The sequence below is a fragment of the Schistocerca serialis genome, chromosome 6, assembly GCF_023864345.2.
Source record: "Schistocerca serialis cubense isolate TAMUIC-IGC-003099 chromosome 6, iqSchSeri2.2, whole genome shotgun sequence".
Taxonomy (NCBI): domain Eukaryota; kingdom Metazoa; phylum Arthropoda; class Insecta; order Orthoptera; family Acrididae; genus Schistocerca; species Schistocerca serialis.
In genome coordinates this window covers 256,201,200-256,219,266 of record NC_064643.1, presented here as the reverse complement: position 1 = coordinate 256,219,266, position 18,067 = coordinate 256,201,200, and the positions used below count along the sequence as shown (strand labels likewise).

The 18,067-nt window shown below is 40.0% G+C and overlaps 1 protein-coding gene across 5 annotated transcripts in view; it reads left to right on the top strand.

Moving 5' to 3' along the window:
* The window catches only part of LOC126484554 (cytosolic carboxypeptidase 1-like), a 514,320-nt gene that overhangs the window by 250,151 nt on the left and 246,102 nt on the right, over positions 1–18,067 (top strand). For all 5 annotated transcript variants that reach the window (XM_050108112.1, XM_050108113.1, XM_050108111.1 and 2 more), the window contains exons 17-18: positions 11,425–11,565; positions 14,010–14,188. In XM_050108112.1, coding sequence (XP_049964069.1) covers positions 11,425–11,565; positions 14,010–14,188 — 320 coding nt within the window. The remainder of the gene's footprint in view (positions 1–11,424; positions 11,566–14,009; positions 14,189–18,067) is intronic.

Genomic DNA, 18,067 nt, shown 5'->3' with positions numbered 1-18,067 from the left:
TCAGGCGACAAGTCGTTAGTTTAAATAAAGAAAATCAGGAATGTAACACTGGAATTTGCTTAATTTTTTAGCTCTTCCAGGAGCTCCTCGACAGAATAGAAGGAGTGAGCCATGAGGAAACTCTTCAGTTTAGACTTAAAAGTATTTGGGCTACTGCTAAGATTTTTGAGTTCTTGTGGTAGCTTATTGAAAATGGATGCAGCAGAATACTGCACTCCTTTCTGCACAAGAGTCAAGGAAGTGCATTCCACATGCAGATTTGATTTCTGCCTAGTATTAACTGAGTGAAAGCTGCTAACTCTTGGGAATAAGCTAATATTGCTAACAACAAACGACATTAAAGAAAATACATACTGTGAGGGCAATGTCAAAATTCCCAGACTATTGAATAGGGGTCGACAAGAGGTTTTCGAACTTACACCATACATAGCTCGAACAGCCTGTTTTTGAGCCAAAAATACCCTTTTTGAATCAGAAGAATTACCCCAAAAAATAATACCATACGACATAAGCGTATGAAAATATGCGAAGTATACTACTTTTCGTGTTGAAATGTCACTTATTTCAGATACTGTTCTAATGGTAAATAAAGCGGCATTTAGTTTCTGAACAAGATCCTGAACATGGGCTTTCCACAACAGCTTACTATCTATCCGTACGCCTAGGAACTTGAACTGTTCCGTCTCGCTTATAACATGCCCATTCTGTCTGATTAAAATGTCAGTTCTTGTTGAATTGTGGGTTAGAAACTGTAAAAACTGAGTCTTACTGTGATTTAGCATCAAATTATTTTCCACAAGCCACGAACTTATATCATGAACTACATTATTTGATAATGTTTCAATATTACACACAAGATCCTTCACTACCAAGGTGGTGTCATCAGCAAACAGAAATATTTTTGAATCACCTGTAATACTAGAAGGCATATCATTTACATAAATAAGAAACAGCAGTGGCCCCAGCACCGACCCTTGGGGAACGCCCCATTTAACAGTGCCCCATTGGTACTGAACATCATTACCACTCTCAATATTGCGGAGGATTACCTTCTGCTTTCTGTTCTTAAAGTAGGAGGCGAACCAATTGTAAGCTACTCCCCTTACTCCATAATGTTCCAACTTCTGCAGTAATATTTTGTGGTCAACACAGTCAAAAGCCTTCGTTAAATCAAAGAAAACACCTAACGTTCGCAACCTTTTATTTAATCCGTCCAAAACCTCACAGAGAAAAGAGACTATAGCATTTTCAGTTGTTAAGCCATTTCTAAAACCAAACTGTACATTTGACAGCAAGTTATGTGAATTTAAATGCTGCAGTAACCTTGTATATACAACCCTCTCGATAACTTTAGCAAACACCGATGGCATAGAAATAGGTCTATAATTGTCAACATTATCCCTGTCTCCCTTTTTATAAAGTGGCTTCACTACCGAGTACTTTAATCGGTCAGGAAACCGACCACTCCTAAAGGAAAAGTTACAGATATGGCTAAGTACTGAGCTAACGTACGTGGAACAATACTTCAGTATTCTGCTAGATACCCCGTCATATCCATGAGAGTTCTTGGTCTTTAGTGATTTAATTATTAACTCAATCTCCCTCTTGTCAGTATCATGGAGGAGCATTTCAGGTAACAGTCTCGGAACACTTTTTTCTAAGAGCGCTATATGATTCCCTGTTGGGACTAGGTTTCTATTTAGTTCACCTGCTATATTCAGAAAGTGATTATTAAGTACTGTACATATATGCGACTTATCAGTAACACGGACATCCCCACTACGCACTGATTCTATATTCTCGACCTGTCTCTGCAGACCAGCCACTTCCTTTACGACTGACCATATGGTTTTAATTTTATCCTGAGACTTAGCTATTCTATCTGCATACCACATACTTTTTGCCTTCCTAATAACTTTTTTAAGCACCTTACAATACTGTTTGTAATGGGCTGCTGCATTTAGATTTTGACTGTTTCTAACGTTTTGATATAATTGCCACTTTGTTCTACAAGATATTCTTATCCCTTTAGTCAGCCACGCAGGCTGCCTGTTTGTGCTAGTACCCTGTTTTGAACGTTCTAACGGAAAGCAACTTTCAAAGAGCACGAGAAAAGTCTTGAGGAAAGCATTATATTTATCGTCTACTGTATCAGCACTATAAACATCTTGCCACTCTTGTTCCTTGATAAGGTTTACAAAAGTCTGTACAGCAACTGGATCAGCTTTCCTAAAAAGTTGGTAACTATATTTAACATGTGTTGCAGCACAAAAATCTTTTAGACTTAAAATTTGTGCATCATGATCTGAAAGGCCATTCACCTTTTTGCTAACAGAATGCCCTTCTAATAATGACGAATGAACAAAAATATTGTCTATGGTTGTTCTACTGTTCCCTTGCACTCTCGTTGGAAAGAATACGGTTTGCATAAGATTATATGAATTAAGGAGGTCTACCAGCATCATTTTCCTTGCACAATCACTTATACAATTAATATTGAAGTCACCACATGTAACTAACTTTTTGTATTTCCTATAAAGTGAACGAAGAACCTCCTCTAGCTTTAGCAAAAATGTTGTGAAATTGGAGTCTGGGGATCTATAAATAACAACAGTAAGAAGTTTAGCTCCACTAAATTTAACCACACCTGCACAACATTCAAACACCTTTTCAGTGCAGTACTTTGAAACATCAATTGACTCAAATGGGATACCGTTTTTCACATACATGGCTACTCCCCCACACCGCAAAGAGCTCCTAGAAAAGCTGCCAGCCAACCTGTATCCTGGTAAAGGAAGCCTCTGAATTATCTCCTTATTTAAGAAGTGTTCAGATATACCAATAATTTCAGAGTCAACATCTATAAGCAGTTCACTAACTTTATCTCTAATACCTTGTATATTTTGATGAAATATACTAATTCCCTCATTAATCGGATACCCAAGCTTTGTAGAAAGTGGTTTCTTTGTTAGAGAGACTTCCCTTAAGCAGGAATACCTATCAGCTGACTTCAATCTAAAAAAGGTACAGCTCTAACACCCACAACTACCAGAATTTTCCCATGAGTGATCCCACCACCCCCACCTATGCTGTCACCTATAAGTTTTGCCAACCTCCCCTTCCCATACCTGTTGAGGTGCAGGCCATGTCTAGTGAAACCCATCCTACTGATAGACTCCACCGACACCACTGAAATGTGACTCATGCCTTCTGTCATCAGCGCACCCCCAAGTCTCATGTTATTACGCCTGACGGCTGTATTAAGATGAGGCCGATCGTGACGCTGAAACAGTTCCACGAAATGCACATTCGTGTTGCCAGTCTGAGTGGCTATCTTTTCCAGGTCACCATCTATGTCATACTCCCCATCCCTATCAATACTATTACCAGCCCCACCCACAATCACTACCTGATCCTCTTTAGTAAAATCCCTACATAACCCCCCTATGTTAAAAGTCACCTGAGCCAATCCTGCATTAGGCTTCACAATGCTGGTGACCTGGTACTCACTCCCCAAAACTTCCTGCAACTGCTGGCCTACACCTCTACCATGAGAACTACCTAACAGCAGAACCTTCTTCTTTCTCTTAGACTTTGCAACTGTCCTAGCCACCTTAACTGCTGAGGTCTGCTGCATACTTCCTACATCTACAGCTACTAGAGATTCCTCTCCACTAGACTCTGACAGTTGGTCATATCTATTACAAACACCAATAGTAAAACTATCTGAAAATCTCCTTCTCCTAGCAGATCTCTTGCCAACAGCCAGCTCCCATTCCCCAACCCCCTTCTCCCTCCTCATCCTATCTAGCTGCTCCTGTGCGTTTTTCAACTGCACCTGAAGGGCACAGATCTTACGCTCCTGCTCCTCTATCAACTTACTCTTGCTACATAACCTGCAGTTCCAGGAGAGGATCTCACCAGAATGCCCACTGGCTTCCCCACTGCATTCCCCCCAGCGAAAATACTTCGAACAAGTCTCACACCGCAATCCACTACTCACAAACCTACGGCAAAGCCCACACTTCTCACTCATGGTAAAATTTTACAATTATTGAAACAAGAAAACAACTTTATCTAAGTTCCGCTACTACAATAAGAAGATGTTAAAAAACTGACTACAATTATCACAAACTTGCTCTACAAGGGAAGTAACTACTATTATTGACAGTAATAATCAACAACAAATGAGAATATAACAAAATACTAACACAGAAAGAAAATCAAACGTCTAATGACAGTAACGAAACTGAAAGCAGTTCGCAAAAATTTCTTCTGAAGTTATTTCACCGGAAAACACCAAGAACACCGGTTGAAGACTACTAAAGTTCATAAATAAACTACTATACACAAACAATTAATTAGTACTTAGCTTTCGATGCGCCGCTGCAGCTGCAACTGGTCAGCGCGGAATGTAAACACGGGTAAGAGGTTAAGTTGCTCGATACGAAACACTCACAAATATCAGGCCACAACACAAGAAATGCAGAGGTGAATGAAGAAACTGCTAATAAGTCACTTATATAGTAAATATTATCACAAAAACAGTAAAATATATATCTGAAACCTAAAAATAGATGAAAACTTAGAGAGCGATCTCACATGCAGTCACGCGCTTATGACGTCACACCAAAGAACCCTTTCCACAGCTCTTTCAGCCATCCCTTCTTCCTCGGGTTCCCCCCATCGGAAGATGGTCCTTTATTGGACTCCGGAAATTGCTGCGGCCATAAAAGACTGCCGCGTGCTCTTCAACACTTCAAGTGGCGCCCTTCTACTGCTCTCCTTCTGGTCTTTAAATGATTCTGCACCCGGGCCCATTACCTAATCAAATTTCAGAAACAGGTTTGCTGAGAGTGATATGTGGCTGCCATAGGACCGCACACCCCCTCTTCACAAGTCTGGGCAAAACTCAGGCGAATTTTTGGCCATTGTCCTCCCACCAGCATTGCAGGAATTTCTGTGCATGAAGTTGTCCTTACCCATCCGGACTTTGTCGTAGAGTGTTTCGATCAACACTTTGCCCAAGCCTCTGCATCAACTCGGTATCTGCCCATGTTCCTCTTTCTGAAAGAACGCTTGGAACGACTGCCTTTGTCTTTCGTTTCTCACTGCTTGGAGCCTCAGAATGCCCCATTTAGTGAGTGGGAATCCACCAGCACCCTTGCTTTTTGTCCCGAAATGGCTCCTGGACCGGATCAGATACATAACCAAATGCTCCAACACTTATCAGTGGCTGGCCACTGTCATATACTGACCCTTTTCAACCGTCTGTGGAGTGAGGATGTGTTTCCTACCCAGTGGCAGGAAAGCATTGTTATTCTGGTGTTCAAGCCAGGGAAGCCACCTGTTCAGTTGTATAGCTACCATCCAATTAGCCTTACCGACACACTCTGCAAGCTCCTTGAACACCTGGTGAGTTGGTGGCTGTTTTGGATCCTTGAATCCCATGACCTTTTGTCATCGACTCAGGGTGGTTTTTGCTGTGGCTGCTCTACATGGATAACTTGGTCCACTTGAAGTCTGCTATGTGGTCGGCTTTTGCCTGTCAACACCACCTCATTGCAGTCTTCTTTGACCTGCATAAAGCCTCCGACACCACCTGGCACCACCACCCATCATTAATGGGGCCTTTGTGGCCCTCTGCCTGTTTTCATCCATAACTTACTTTCTTGTCGCTCTTTCCGGGTCCAAGTTGGTTCCTCCTACAGCACTTCCCATTGGCAAGAAAATGGGGTTCCACAGGGTTTCGTGCTGAGCATCCTTCTCTTTCTCATCGTCATTAATGGACTGGTGGTCGCTGCTGGGCCTATAGTGTCCCCCTCTTTGCATGCTGACAATTTTTGTATCTAGGTCGCTTCCTCTGTCATGGGCACTGCAGAATGCTGTCTGCAGGGGGCAATCTACCGGGCGCAGTCTTGGGCTCTCTCCCATGGCTTTAAGTTTTTGGTGGCCAAGTCGTGTCATGCATTTCTGCCATCGCTGTACAGTCCATCCCCACCCGGACCTGTTCCTCGATGGCCGCCAACCCCTCTAGGTGGTGAACACGCGTCACTTCTAGGGTCTGGTCTTCGATGCCTAATTGACATGGCTCCCTCATCTTCGCGAGCTGAAGGGAATGTGCTGGTTACATCTCAGTGTTCTTAGATGTCTGTGCAATACCACCTCGGGTGCAAACCACTCTATTCTTCTGCGATTGTACAAAGCTCTGGTCCAGTCTCATTTAGACTACGGGAGTACTGTCTGTGGTTTTGTGACACCTTCGACACTGCAGATACTAGACCCCATCCACCATTGCGGGGTATGACTTGTGACTGGTGCCTTCCGGACTAGCCCCATGATTAGCCTTCTCACATAGGCAGGGATTCCACCATTGGGAGTTTTGCGCCAACAGCAGCTGATACCTTATGCGCTCAGTATTCGCTGCACCCCAAAGCACCCTAATTATCATCTCCTTTATCCAGACACTGAGATCAGCCTCCCGTGGCAGCAGCGGCCACGATGTGGGCTTACCATGGCTGCCCACTTTCAGTCACCCTTTTCTGAGCTCCAGCACTTCCCTTTACTGCCTCGTTTCTCTGCTCATGCACATACCCCTCCATAGTGCGTCTCTCGGCCACAGCTCTGTCTTTATCTTTTCCTCAATTCAAAGGAATCTGTCCCTCCGGAGTCCCTTCACCACCAATTCTGTTGTCTCCTCATTTCATTTCAGGGTTCAGAAGTGATTTATACTAATGGCTCCATGGTTTCTGGGCACACTGGTTATGCTTACACATATGCGAGACACACGGAAATTTGTTCCGTGCCAGATGGCTGTAGTGTGTATACTGCAGAATTGGTAGCCATCTTGCGCGCACTGGACCATGTCCGCTTCTGCTCCAGAACTGTCTTTCACTGTCTGTAGTGATTCCTTGAGCAGTTTGCAAGCTGTCGGCCAGTGCTTCCCTCACCATCTGTTGGTCATGGCTATCCAGGATCCCTTTCTCTACTTGATCAATGTGGATGCTCAGTGGTTTTCATTTGGACCCCAGGCCATGTTGGGATCCCTGGCAATGAAATTGCCGATCGACTGGCTAAATTGACTACTAACGGGCCATCTCTTGCTATTGGCATTCTGGAAATAGACCTTTGCTCAGCATTACGTCGTCAGGTTTTGGGACTTTGGAATGCAGAATGGCACACTCTTTCTTTGCTGAACAAGCTCAGGGCGATAAAGGATTCTACAACTTTGTGGTGATCCTCCTTATGGGCCTCTCGTAAAGCCTCTGTTGTTTGCTGGCTCCACATCAGCCATACTTGGCTGACTCACAGTTATCTCCTCCGTCGTGAGGACCCCCCTCACTGTCATTGTGGATCAATGTTTACTGTGGTTCACCTCTTTCTGGACTGTCTTGACTTAGCTGCCCTGCGACAGACTTTTAGCTTTCCTGACTCGCTACCCTCACGTTTGCTGACAATGCCTCAGCGGCTGATCTAGTTTTATGATTTCTTCATGATGGGGGTTTTTATCGCTTTATTTGAGGGTGGGACCTTCAACCACATCAGTGGGTGGAGGGGCTGGCTTGCTCCCCCGATTGGACTGGCTTTGGCTGGGCTTGGTGGTTCACCCCCACCCTCTGCCTTCCCACCCCTTTCTTTATGGGGTCTGTTTTGTCTTGAGTGTCTACCTTGTGTACCTGTGCTTCTTCCTTCATGCCCCTGTCATTAGTCACTTTTTTTCCCTCCTCTCTTCTTCCACCTTCTTCCTTCCTTCTCTGTCTATAATTTGTAATTTTATGGCCATTGTAGTTCCCTCTTACAGTGTGAGGCTTTATCAGTTTTAGTTGTTCCAAGGTTGGAGGGACTGATGACCATGTAGTTTGGTCCCTTCTCCAAACCAACCAACCAACCACACCTACAGTGCACCAAGTTTCTATGACCTGTGTGCTGTATGCTGATAGTAGGGAACCCTTGGGTCTACCGAGATGCTTATCCTCCATCTTAGGTGACGATGAAACAATAGCAGAAGTAGTGTTGACATTTCATATCGCATTAGGAATCCAGTCGTTTTAACTCGGAAGAGGTTTTAATGCGTTATTTAGTGGCTGGCTCCTCCTTTTACTTCCATAATAATCCAACCTTCTTACTGACATGAACTGTTTCATTAACTCTTTCAACATGTGACAACAGTATGACTATTTATATTGGAAATTGTATGTGACATTTTCTACTGCAGTGGCAATTGTTATATGGCTTTGTTTTTCATTTTAACAAGAGTACTACCCATTCACTAGTACCATGTCCTTGTGAAAGGACACTAATGACCACAGTGTTCATCACCCAGCAATTTTAAATCCATCCAACCATCCATGAGCTGCTCCTCATTGTTCTCGAACCACTGCTGGGCTGTGCAGTCCAAGTAAAAGTACACATTCGCCAAACACGTCATGTCACCCCACCTGTGGTGTTTGGTAACTTGGTTGAATTCTTCCAAACATTTCACTGTTTCCTGACTGGTGCCTTCAGAAAACGCTCTTAGATGCCTTATGTACAGCTAACTTGCTGATCTTTCGGAATCCATTGATCTCTTGAATACATAGACTTTGGGAACAATGTACTGCTTGTATCCCTTTTGTAGATGACAGCTATCACAGAGCCTAATTGGAGTCATGGTGATGTAGATGTTTTGAAATACCCAGCATCTCCACCAAATAATGTCATGTTGTAACCACAATCAAGTCCAGATAAAAGCAGGGTTGTCAGTGAGTACAGCAATTAGCTCTGAAAGAACTTTTATTAGAAATACCATTGTACAATTAGAACAGAACTGAACTCCTGGATTGAAAGTGCTGCTGTTTATGTAGAATATTTCAGCATGTGCAAACAACATAAACATAAGAAATTTTGCTAAACTTCCACAAATGATGAATGCTGAATAACGTACAAGAACCAGTGGTTGGGCTTGAACTGGCAACTCGCACATCATTGAACAATGTTAATTGCTACACCACACTTTCTGCAGCACAGCTTGCCTCAGCATTATGCCTACTGTGGTGTGATACTAACTTATATCCATTTTGGTGTATCTTACTTTCTGTGACATCCAAATGACACTGCTATGCATAACATGCCTGTATAAATACCTTTTGATTCTTGAGTCTGGTTTAGTACTTGGTATAATATCAATGCTAACTTAGTCATTTCTCACTTCTGCAAAGGGTTTATCAGAAACTTTAATAACTGCTGACATTTTTAGTGTGCCAAAAAAGTGGTAAGTACATCATACCAAAAGGAAAAGGAAAAAGAAAGAAACTGAATGTGCTTATAATTTGTTCTCTGCGTGCAGATTAATTCATTATCTGATGAAAGCTGCTGTTGTGCACTTACTAGCAAATAATGGGGATCTTCATTTGTTACTTTTGTTGAAAAATGAGCAAATCTTCCATTGACTAATTAAATAATGACCAGATGTGTAACAGGTAGAAGTTTCCATTTTGAAACATAATTTAGTTACTCAAAGCAAAAGACAGCGCAATTTTCCTCACTGCTAGAGACATTTCTCTCTCTGTTACTCTAATAGACTTCAAATCCTTTTGTAAAGTTTTTGTTGAGGTTTGTATTTATTAAGACACTCTGCAGACATGATCAGAATGTTGTAAAAGTCCAGAAATTTTTTTAAAAATGTGTAGGGTTACTAACGTTAAAAAAAGGGAAAAATGTTTACAAATAATAAGGAACTTTTTGTCCTGATATATTATTGAACGACTGTTTTTTTACCTCGAACTGGGTCTCACAATGTGCTAAGTTCAATCAAAATTGATCAGCTCACTGCAGAGTGCAAGAACATGGTTACCCATTGTAATTAGCATGTCATGAATAGGTCTGGCACGTAATAAATGATACTGATGCTGTGTGCTTACCAAGTATGTTCAACAGTAGGGTTTGTTTTCAGTGTTGGACATATTTGAGTGCATGCACACACACACACACACACACACACACACACACACACACACACACACACCTACCTGCATTTGTTCCTTTGACTGCCCGAAATACTTCTTCGTGTCATTTTCAATGAGGTTGTGTGGGTAATTCACTGTTCTTGGCTTCAGCTAGGCTGGAAGAATATCTAAAGATTTATTTCATACAAGCTGAGTAACCTGTATGTTAGTAGTTTGTATGTCATGAGAATGCAGTTTATAATATCTGTTTCTCTGTATTAATGTATTTCTTCACTTTCTTTGAGTATGAATGAATTGGTGAAATAACATGGCAGTCTTGAAACCTGGTAAATGGATATTTAATTATTACACTTGAGAAGCAGAAAAAAGTGGTTCCCTTAAAGGGAGTGGTAAAATGCTAAGATAAGAGAAAATAAGAGAGGAAATAAAACAAGAAAATGAAAATTTATAATAAAGTTGAATGAGGGAGATTACCAGGAAGCAACACATTTATCACACTTGCTAAAGACTTAAGGTACACTAAACATACTCAAATCAGACAAACTAATTGTAAACAAGATAGTGAGTAGTTGTGGCAGAACACGATAAACTGCCAGTGGGAAAGACTAATTTGAGGAAACTCTTGATGAACCACATTTCTCATCAGAATTTCCCCCTCCACTTCTCTCCCTTCAGAATTTCTCAAAGTTTAAGCAGCAGACTATCAATAATGGCTAGTCTGTCTGATTGGCATTGTTTGAAATACTCTGCGAATGATATATGTGCTCCTCTGCCCTGATATCAAGACAATCTCAGTAAATCAATGCACTGGACTTGTCACCCATAAGGAATCAATCATAAGTAGACAGTGGATGGAACTGTGCTCAAATCAGACACACCATTCTTTTTATCAAGTAAATTTTTATCAGTTTGATATGACATGACCCCTTTTCCCTTTTGAAATTACAAGTTGCATCCAAGATGGTGGTTGCCAAAATGGTGGCTTCCAAAATGGCCACAATGCTTCTAATATAGCTTCACACATTTTCCGCCTCTCCCATCTCTTGCTGCCAGCCTTTAAATTTCTGTTGATCCATCTATTTTATTTGAGAAGGGTGGCTGCACACCTATGGATCACAATGGAGAACAAGAATATGGTGAAATAGGACATGTTGACTCGGGGAAAATTGGGAAGTAGTCTAAGGAGAAAATTCAGTGTGTTACTCTCACTTCAGTATATGGTTTCATAAAATCACATTGCTTTGCAAAGACTGTTTTTACTTGATAGTTTCCATATGTTAAATTCTTTTATATTTCATTGTTCATTTACGGAAACCTACAAAACTTGCATAGAAAATTCACGTGAACAGCTGTAGCAGCATGTCTAATTCAAGCTTCACAACAATGTCTGGTGTTCACTGACTTGGATACTTATTGAGCTGTATCCAATTTATGTAGAGTATTATTTTATTTATGTACAGTATTATTTTAATTGTTCCAGGCACACATATGGAAGTGGTCCTGTGAAATTGATCCTTCCAAAATATACTTCAGGGCTGAATCATTGTGTGTGTCTCTTAACAACAATGAAACTCCATTGATTACACTTTCTGCAGCAGATTCAGAGGAAAATCCTCTTTTGGTGAGTTGCTAATAGTTTGTCTGTATGATAAAACCTTTTATTCCTTTCCATTACAAACCAGTCCATGAAGTTCCTAAATTGTTATGAATCCAAATAGTTCTATCTTGGATAAGTTTTGCTAGATTGCCTCCTTTCTCTTCAATCTACACTCATTAGTACATGGTGTGATGTATTCTTGTCAGGTTGAACTCAAAGGAGCATTTGCCACGATATCCTCCAGAAAGTTTGAAATCTGTAGTATTCCCCTTTGGTTAGTCAGTTTTTGTCATTTGAGTGCTGGGCACCGTACAGTAGTCTGGTGATATCTAATACGAGGTGCAGAAGAAGAATATTGAAGATCATGATAGGTTAAAAGCACTTAAAATTGAGCAATATTTGTCAGGTAACCAATTTGTGATGGGTGCAAGCTAGTTTTCCAGTAAATGATCCAGAAGTGTGACACATTTAGCGGTTACATTAATCATTTTTTTCCATGATAGCATTGTTGAAGATGGGCTTTTCTGTGAAACCAATGTGAGAAAGCAGGAAGGGTATTAGTTCTTTGTCTTTCTTCCTTTCAATTTGCTGATCTACTTGTTGCACATGACCAACTATCAAAAATATATAGTCTTTAAATTTTTCTTTTAATACAGTTGCATTTTACAGTGTCTCGTGTTGATTGCTTCACTGTAGTTCTGTGTCTACTGTGCAGCTTCTACCTGAACAGATTGATATTATTGCGATACTAGCATTGCTTCAGCACAGAGATGGCAAAGTATCTACCGGTGTACTATCTTCGACCTTGTACTCTCCCTCATGCTGCCCCCTTCATATTTGTATCAGCATCATCATCATCTTCATCTCTGAGTGATCTACTCGTTGTTTCTAATCTTCCTCAAACTGTCTTCCCTCCCTCTCTCCCTGACAGAGGAACTTACAGTTGCAAAATGTATGATAATTTTGTCTACCTTTGTGGGTGTTTATTGGCTTTACTTTGAATTTCATCTCCTTAAAGTAAGCAGTACTGTCCTGTCACACGGTCACTTTTAATTTTATAGTTCTATCAAGTGAATTTTCCTTTTGATACAAATAACCCCTTTCATATATACATTGAAGAGCCAAAGAAACTGGCACACCTGCCTAATATCATGTAGGACCCCACTTGCACGCGGAAGTGCCACAACACAACTTGGCATGGACTCGACTAATGTCTGAAGTAGTGCTGGAGAGAAGTGACACCATGAATCCTGCAGGGCTGTCCATAAACCCGTAAGAGTACAAGGGGGTGGAGGTCTCTTCTGAACAGCATGTTGCAAAATATGCTCAATAATGTTCATGTCTGAGAGTTTGGTGGCCAGGATAAGTGTTTAAACTCGGAAGAGTGTTAGTGGAGCCATTCTGTGGCAATTCAGGACATGTGGGGTGTCACATTGTCCTGCTGGAATTGCCAAAGTCCATCAGAATGCACAGTAAACATGAATGGATACAGGTGATAAGAAAGGATGCTTACGTATGTATCACCTGTCAGTCATATCTAGACGAATCAGGGGTCCCACATCACTCCAACTGCACATGTCCCACACCTTTACAGATCCTCCACCATCTTGAACAGTCCCCTGCTGATATGCAGGGTCCATGGATTCGTGAGGTTGTTTCCATACCAGTACACGTCCGTCTGCTCGATACGATTTGAAATGAGACTTGTCCGAGCAGGCAACATGTTTACAATCATCAACAGTCCAATGTCAGTGTTGACAGGGCCAGGCGAGGTGTAAAGCTTTGTTTTGTGCAGTTATCAAGGGTACACAAGTAGGCCTTCGGCTCCGAAAGCCCATATCAATGGTGTTTCGTTGAATGGTTCACACGCTGACACTTATTAATGGCCCAGCATTGAAATCTGCAGCAATTTGCGAAATGGTTGCACTTCTGTCATGCTGAATGATTCTTGTGAGTCATTATTGGTCCCATTCTTGCAGGATCTTTTTCCAGCCACAGCGATGTCGGAGATTTGATGTTTTACCAGATTGCTGATATTCATGGTACGCTCTTGAAATGGTGGTATGGGAAAATCCCCACTTCATCGCTACCTCAGAGATGCTGTGTCCCATCGCTTGTGTGCCCACTATAACACCACATTCAAGCTGCCTTAAATCTTAATAACCTGCCTTTGTAGCAGCAGTAACCAATCTAACAACTGCACAAGACACTTGTTGCCTTACACAGGCTTTGCTGACCGCAGTGCCATATTCTGCCTGTTTACATAACTCTGTATTTGAATACACATGCCTATACCAGTTGCTTTGGCACTTCAGTGTATATAGCTTTTGAATGATTTTTAAAATGTAAGGAAGTGAAAAAAAATTTTTTTTATTTATTTATAATTTTCATTTGTGCTTTTATTTTATGAGTTTTATGGCATTAGTCTGTCTTGCGAAATATGAAATTTTATATATTCTACTTTCCAGAAACGGGAAATAATTTTCCTGACAGCTCGTGTTCATCCAGGTGAAAGTAATTCTTCATGGGTGATGCACGGCACACTGTGTTACTTGTTGGGAGATACAGCTGCAGCTATAAAGTTGCGTAATAGATACGTTTTCAAGATAGTGCCAATGCTTAATACCGAAGGTGTCATTAATGGCTGGTGAGTAAGTTTTGACATTTGTCATATTACGCAGTAGTGAAGAGCTCAGGAAATGAGAGTTTAGTTCTGTTATTTGAGTGGAAAAAAATTTTACATATATATTGCCAGATTCCACTTTCATTTCTTAACATTTAATTATACTTCCATGGGTAAGTATATGTTCTATTACTACCAAGCTCACCATTAGTGGGTGCAAAGTATGACAGTTAAAAAAAGGTCTTAATTCGTGGTTTGTATTAATTTTCTGTCTTCGTATCATTGGCCCAGCCTACATGGAAGCTAGCAGTACATTTCTGCTTCATTTCATTCAGTAATAAATGGCTTATTGAATGCTACAACAGGTCTGATCCATTACCGAATGACACACACACACACACACACACACACACACACACACACACACACACATATATATATATATATATATATATATATATATATGCAGTGACATGGTGCAGGAGTAAAATGGTTGAATCCTATTTAGGTGTCTTGCAGTAATCAGAAAACAAACTATTGATAGGTGCTGTAATAAATTTACTTCTAAATCCAAACCACATTTAGATATGAATTTGAAAAATAGTAGTAGTTTCAGAAAACTACATAATGTGTAGGGCCATTTTCACAATAATGACATGCATTTTAATGTTGAGACCCCTGGAGTTTCTCTTATCTCAACACTGCAAAAAAGCAAAAAGTGTTTGTTTTATTTTGCCATTTCCTGTAGAAAGTTAAGGTCTCATAACTGCAAAGTGATATTAATTATTCAGGAGTCTATCTACTTGCGACATTACAAGAGTATTAATCAGAGCTTGGAGGTAATGTTTTAGTTATTGCAATTATACATAAATTCCCCAATACCTCTATCTAAGGACAACCGTAGTACAGACCATTGTGGAATGTGTGGCAGGCAGTTCCCTTAGACCCCTCATGTGGTTGACAGTTTGTAGTAACAAACAGAAATATTAATTCTAGCAATATTAAAAATGAATCTAACTTTGAACAGAGGCAGACAAGAGAGACCAGCAGTGGGGCCCTACTTTAATAATTGTTTTCCTACTAGCCACCAAATTCAGACATGTCATTTGTAGAATTATTCAAAGACAGAAATAACTGGATCATATAATAAGAATAAGAGAGACAGTGCCCAGCTTTTAGAAATAATAGTTCCAAATGGGAGAAAGGAAAGCACTGGGAAAAGTTTAAAAGAAAGCCACATCACTCGGACCCCACAGTGCAAGACCTACCTGTAGTCTGGTATCTCTGAGTGACTTGCCCTTTCTTTTGAAGAAACTAATACAGGCAGTGTGTCTTTCACTTTTTTGTGTGTGTGTATTGGCAGTACTATAGATTTAGTCTGTGGAAGGTAAGTAGTTAACAGCAATTTTTTCTCATAACTTATTAATTTTCTCTTGCTGTAAAAGGTAATGTAGAGAAATTAATCAGCCTCCGAGGAGGACTGTGAAGACAAAATTGCATTAATTGCAGAATGCACAGAGGCATTTAAGCAGTTTTTCTTCCAGCACTCCAGATGCAACTGGAACAGGAGGAAACCTTGTCATGTGCCATGCACTTTGGTGGACTTCCTTGTATGTATGTATGTATGTATGTATGTATGTATATCTTAATCAAAAATCATCCATTTGTAAGAAATACTAAGCAAGAATCGTACAGCAATTTCCAAAGTCAATTCTTGGTGAAAGATTTGTCAGGAAATCTTAAGAACTGTTAACCTTGTACAAAGCTATGATTGAGACTTTCCTTCCTGTCTTGGATGTTAGGCTGGTGTTGGAAAATTTAAAACAAGATATAGAGCCAAAATACTAAATTTCACTTTCAGAAACACTTCAAGCATAGAGATCTTACTGTTTACGTATGTTTGATCACTTCGCACATAGAGTAATGCTAACATGAGCACGCCTGTTACAGAAAAACAAATGTTCTTGATATTTAAACTCCATGTTTGCTCGTAAATAATTTTTTTGGACAGGTTCTGCCTTGATGAGACACTATTTTCCTTCTTTTCCACCCAATCATGTTTTGCTGATCTTCAGTGTAATACGTCTGGGTTGGAAAGAAGAAGAAAAATAGTTTGCTGTAGGCAGAACCTATCAAAAAACAGATTTAGAAGTGCAAACCAAATACCAGGCCTAGATGAACTCTCCTTAGATTTTACATAAAATACAATGCTGATATCGCCACTTTCCTTACACACACTTACTGAGAGTCTCTTTTGCAGCAAACATAAGTGCAGCACTGTGTGAACACTTCAGTTAGTAATTAGGGTTCAAGAACTGATGCAGATAGTTATGGACAGACATGCCAGAAATTTCTTTTGCAAAATAGTAGAGCAGATTCTGAAGTGAAACAGTGTGATGTTGGAGCAAAGGGAATTTCTTTTAAGAAATGAGCACAAATTCAAGAAAAACCATTTTTGCAAGGGGCAAGGAGAGAGGGAGAGCTTGCTTCCTTCAAACACAGTATCTTTAAAATTGTGGATGCTGGTGAACAGGTAGATTAAAACTCGTAGAGTTCTGTAAGCTATCACACTGTAGCACATTATTGACTTGCAGCCAGCCAGAATATGATCATCTGGAGTTTCCTTCAGAAATATGTTATTAGCTTAAATAATTTTTGACTAATAGAACCCAGTATGTTTTGCTGGGTGGTAAGTGCTTGACAGAAAACACTAACATTGGGTGTGTGTAACACTACTGTTAATGTTGTAATATAAAAAATATTTTATCTGGGAGCATCAGTAGCAGCATCATATTGTTCACTGATAATAATGCTGGAAAGTATTGATGCTGGATGATTGCAGAGAAAGACTTGAACAATATTTACACTTTCTTTCTACATAATGGTTCCCTTTAGATGTGCTCCAGTACAAGATAATTTCCATAAATAATGGAATGTGAGATACAGCAGCCAAATAAAAGTTTACAAGTCAACTTTTGCGGTCTTTCACTTTGTTTAAATATGTTGAGGTAAAACAATGAATTGAAAAAACCATTAGTAGTGTAGTTCAGTGGAATATTAATTTTTGCTAGACTTCTGGAAAAGCGGAGATTATCTGTTAAGGAAACCACTTTCAAGATGCTAGTATGACCAAATAAGAAAAGAGTACTTCTATGGCACTTGAAGTTATTACAAAGTTGGCATGACAGCAAACGTTACAAAAATTAGTGTGTGGTTGGCATCACAATGATTTTATATACCCCATGTAAAATTCTAATGTAGATGATTGGGAAGCTGTAGTTGATGGAGAAAAAAACAATGTTTTGGCAAATTTTGAGAACCTGTAGTCAAGGAAGAATATACAAAATTTCTGCTTCCCTATGACATATCTCAACACAGCGCATAAGAAGGGAAAGATTCAGGTGTGTATGTAAGCAAATAGTCATTTTTCCCTTATGTGAAACTTAAATAAAATAAAACATATTTTCACTAAGATTGGAATATAAGTTCCTCTGCCAAGCTGTGAACAAGAGTTTTCTCAGTGAGTATACAAATATAAATTGGAAAATCCTTGAATACCCACTTTCCAGTCAGGGAGTGAGAGATGGAGGGGGAGGAGAGAGGTGGGGAGGGGGATGATCCATTGATGTCATTTCACATTCTTAATTTTATTGCTTTCACGTATTTTAGTGAAGTTGCAACGTAAGTGAAATACTTTTTCAATAAACATATAAAACTTTATATTTTGGGGTATTAGATTCATTTTTTAGCCTGTATTTGTAAAATTTGAAGACGCTTAAATGAAAAGCTTATGAACATATATGTGACTCCTGAATTATTCCTTTAGTTGCAAATTAGTTACTTTGATTCTCTACAGATCTCTATTTGTATTTGCTTCTATATTAAAGTACTGACACTAAGTTA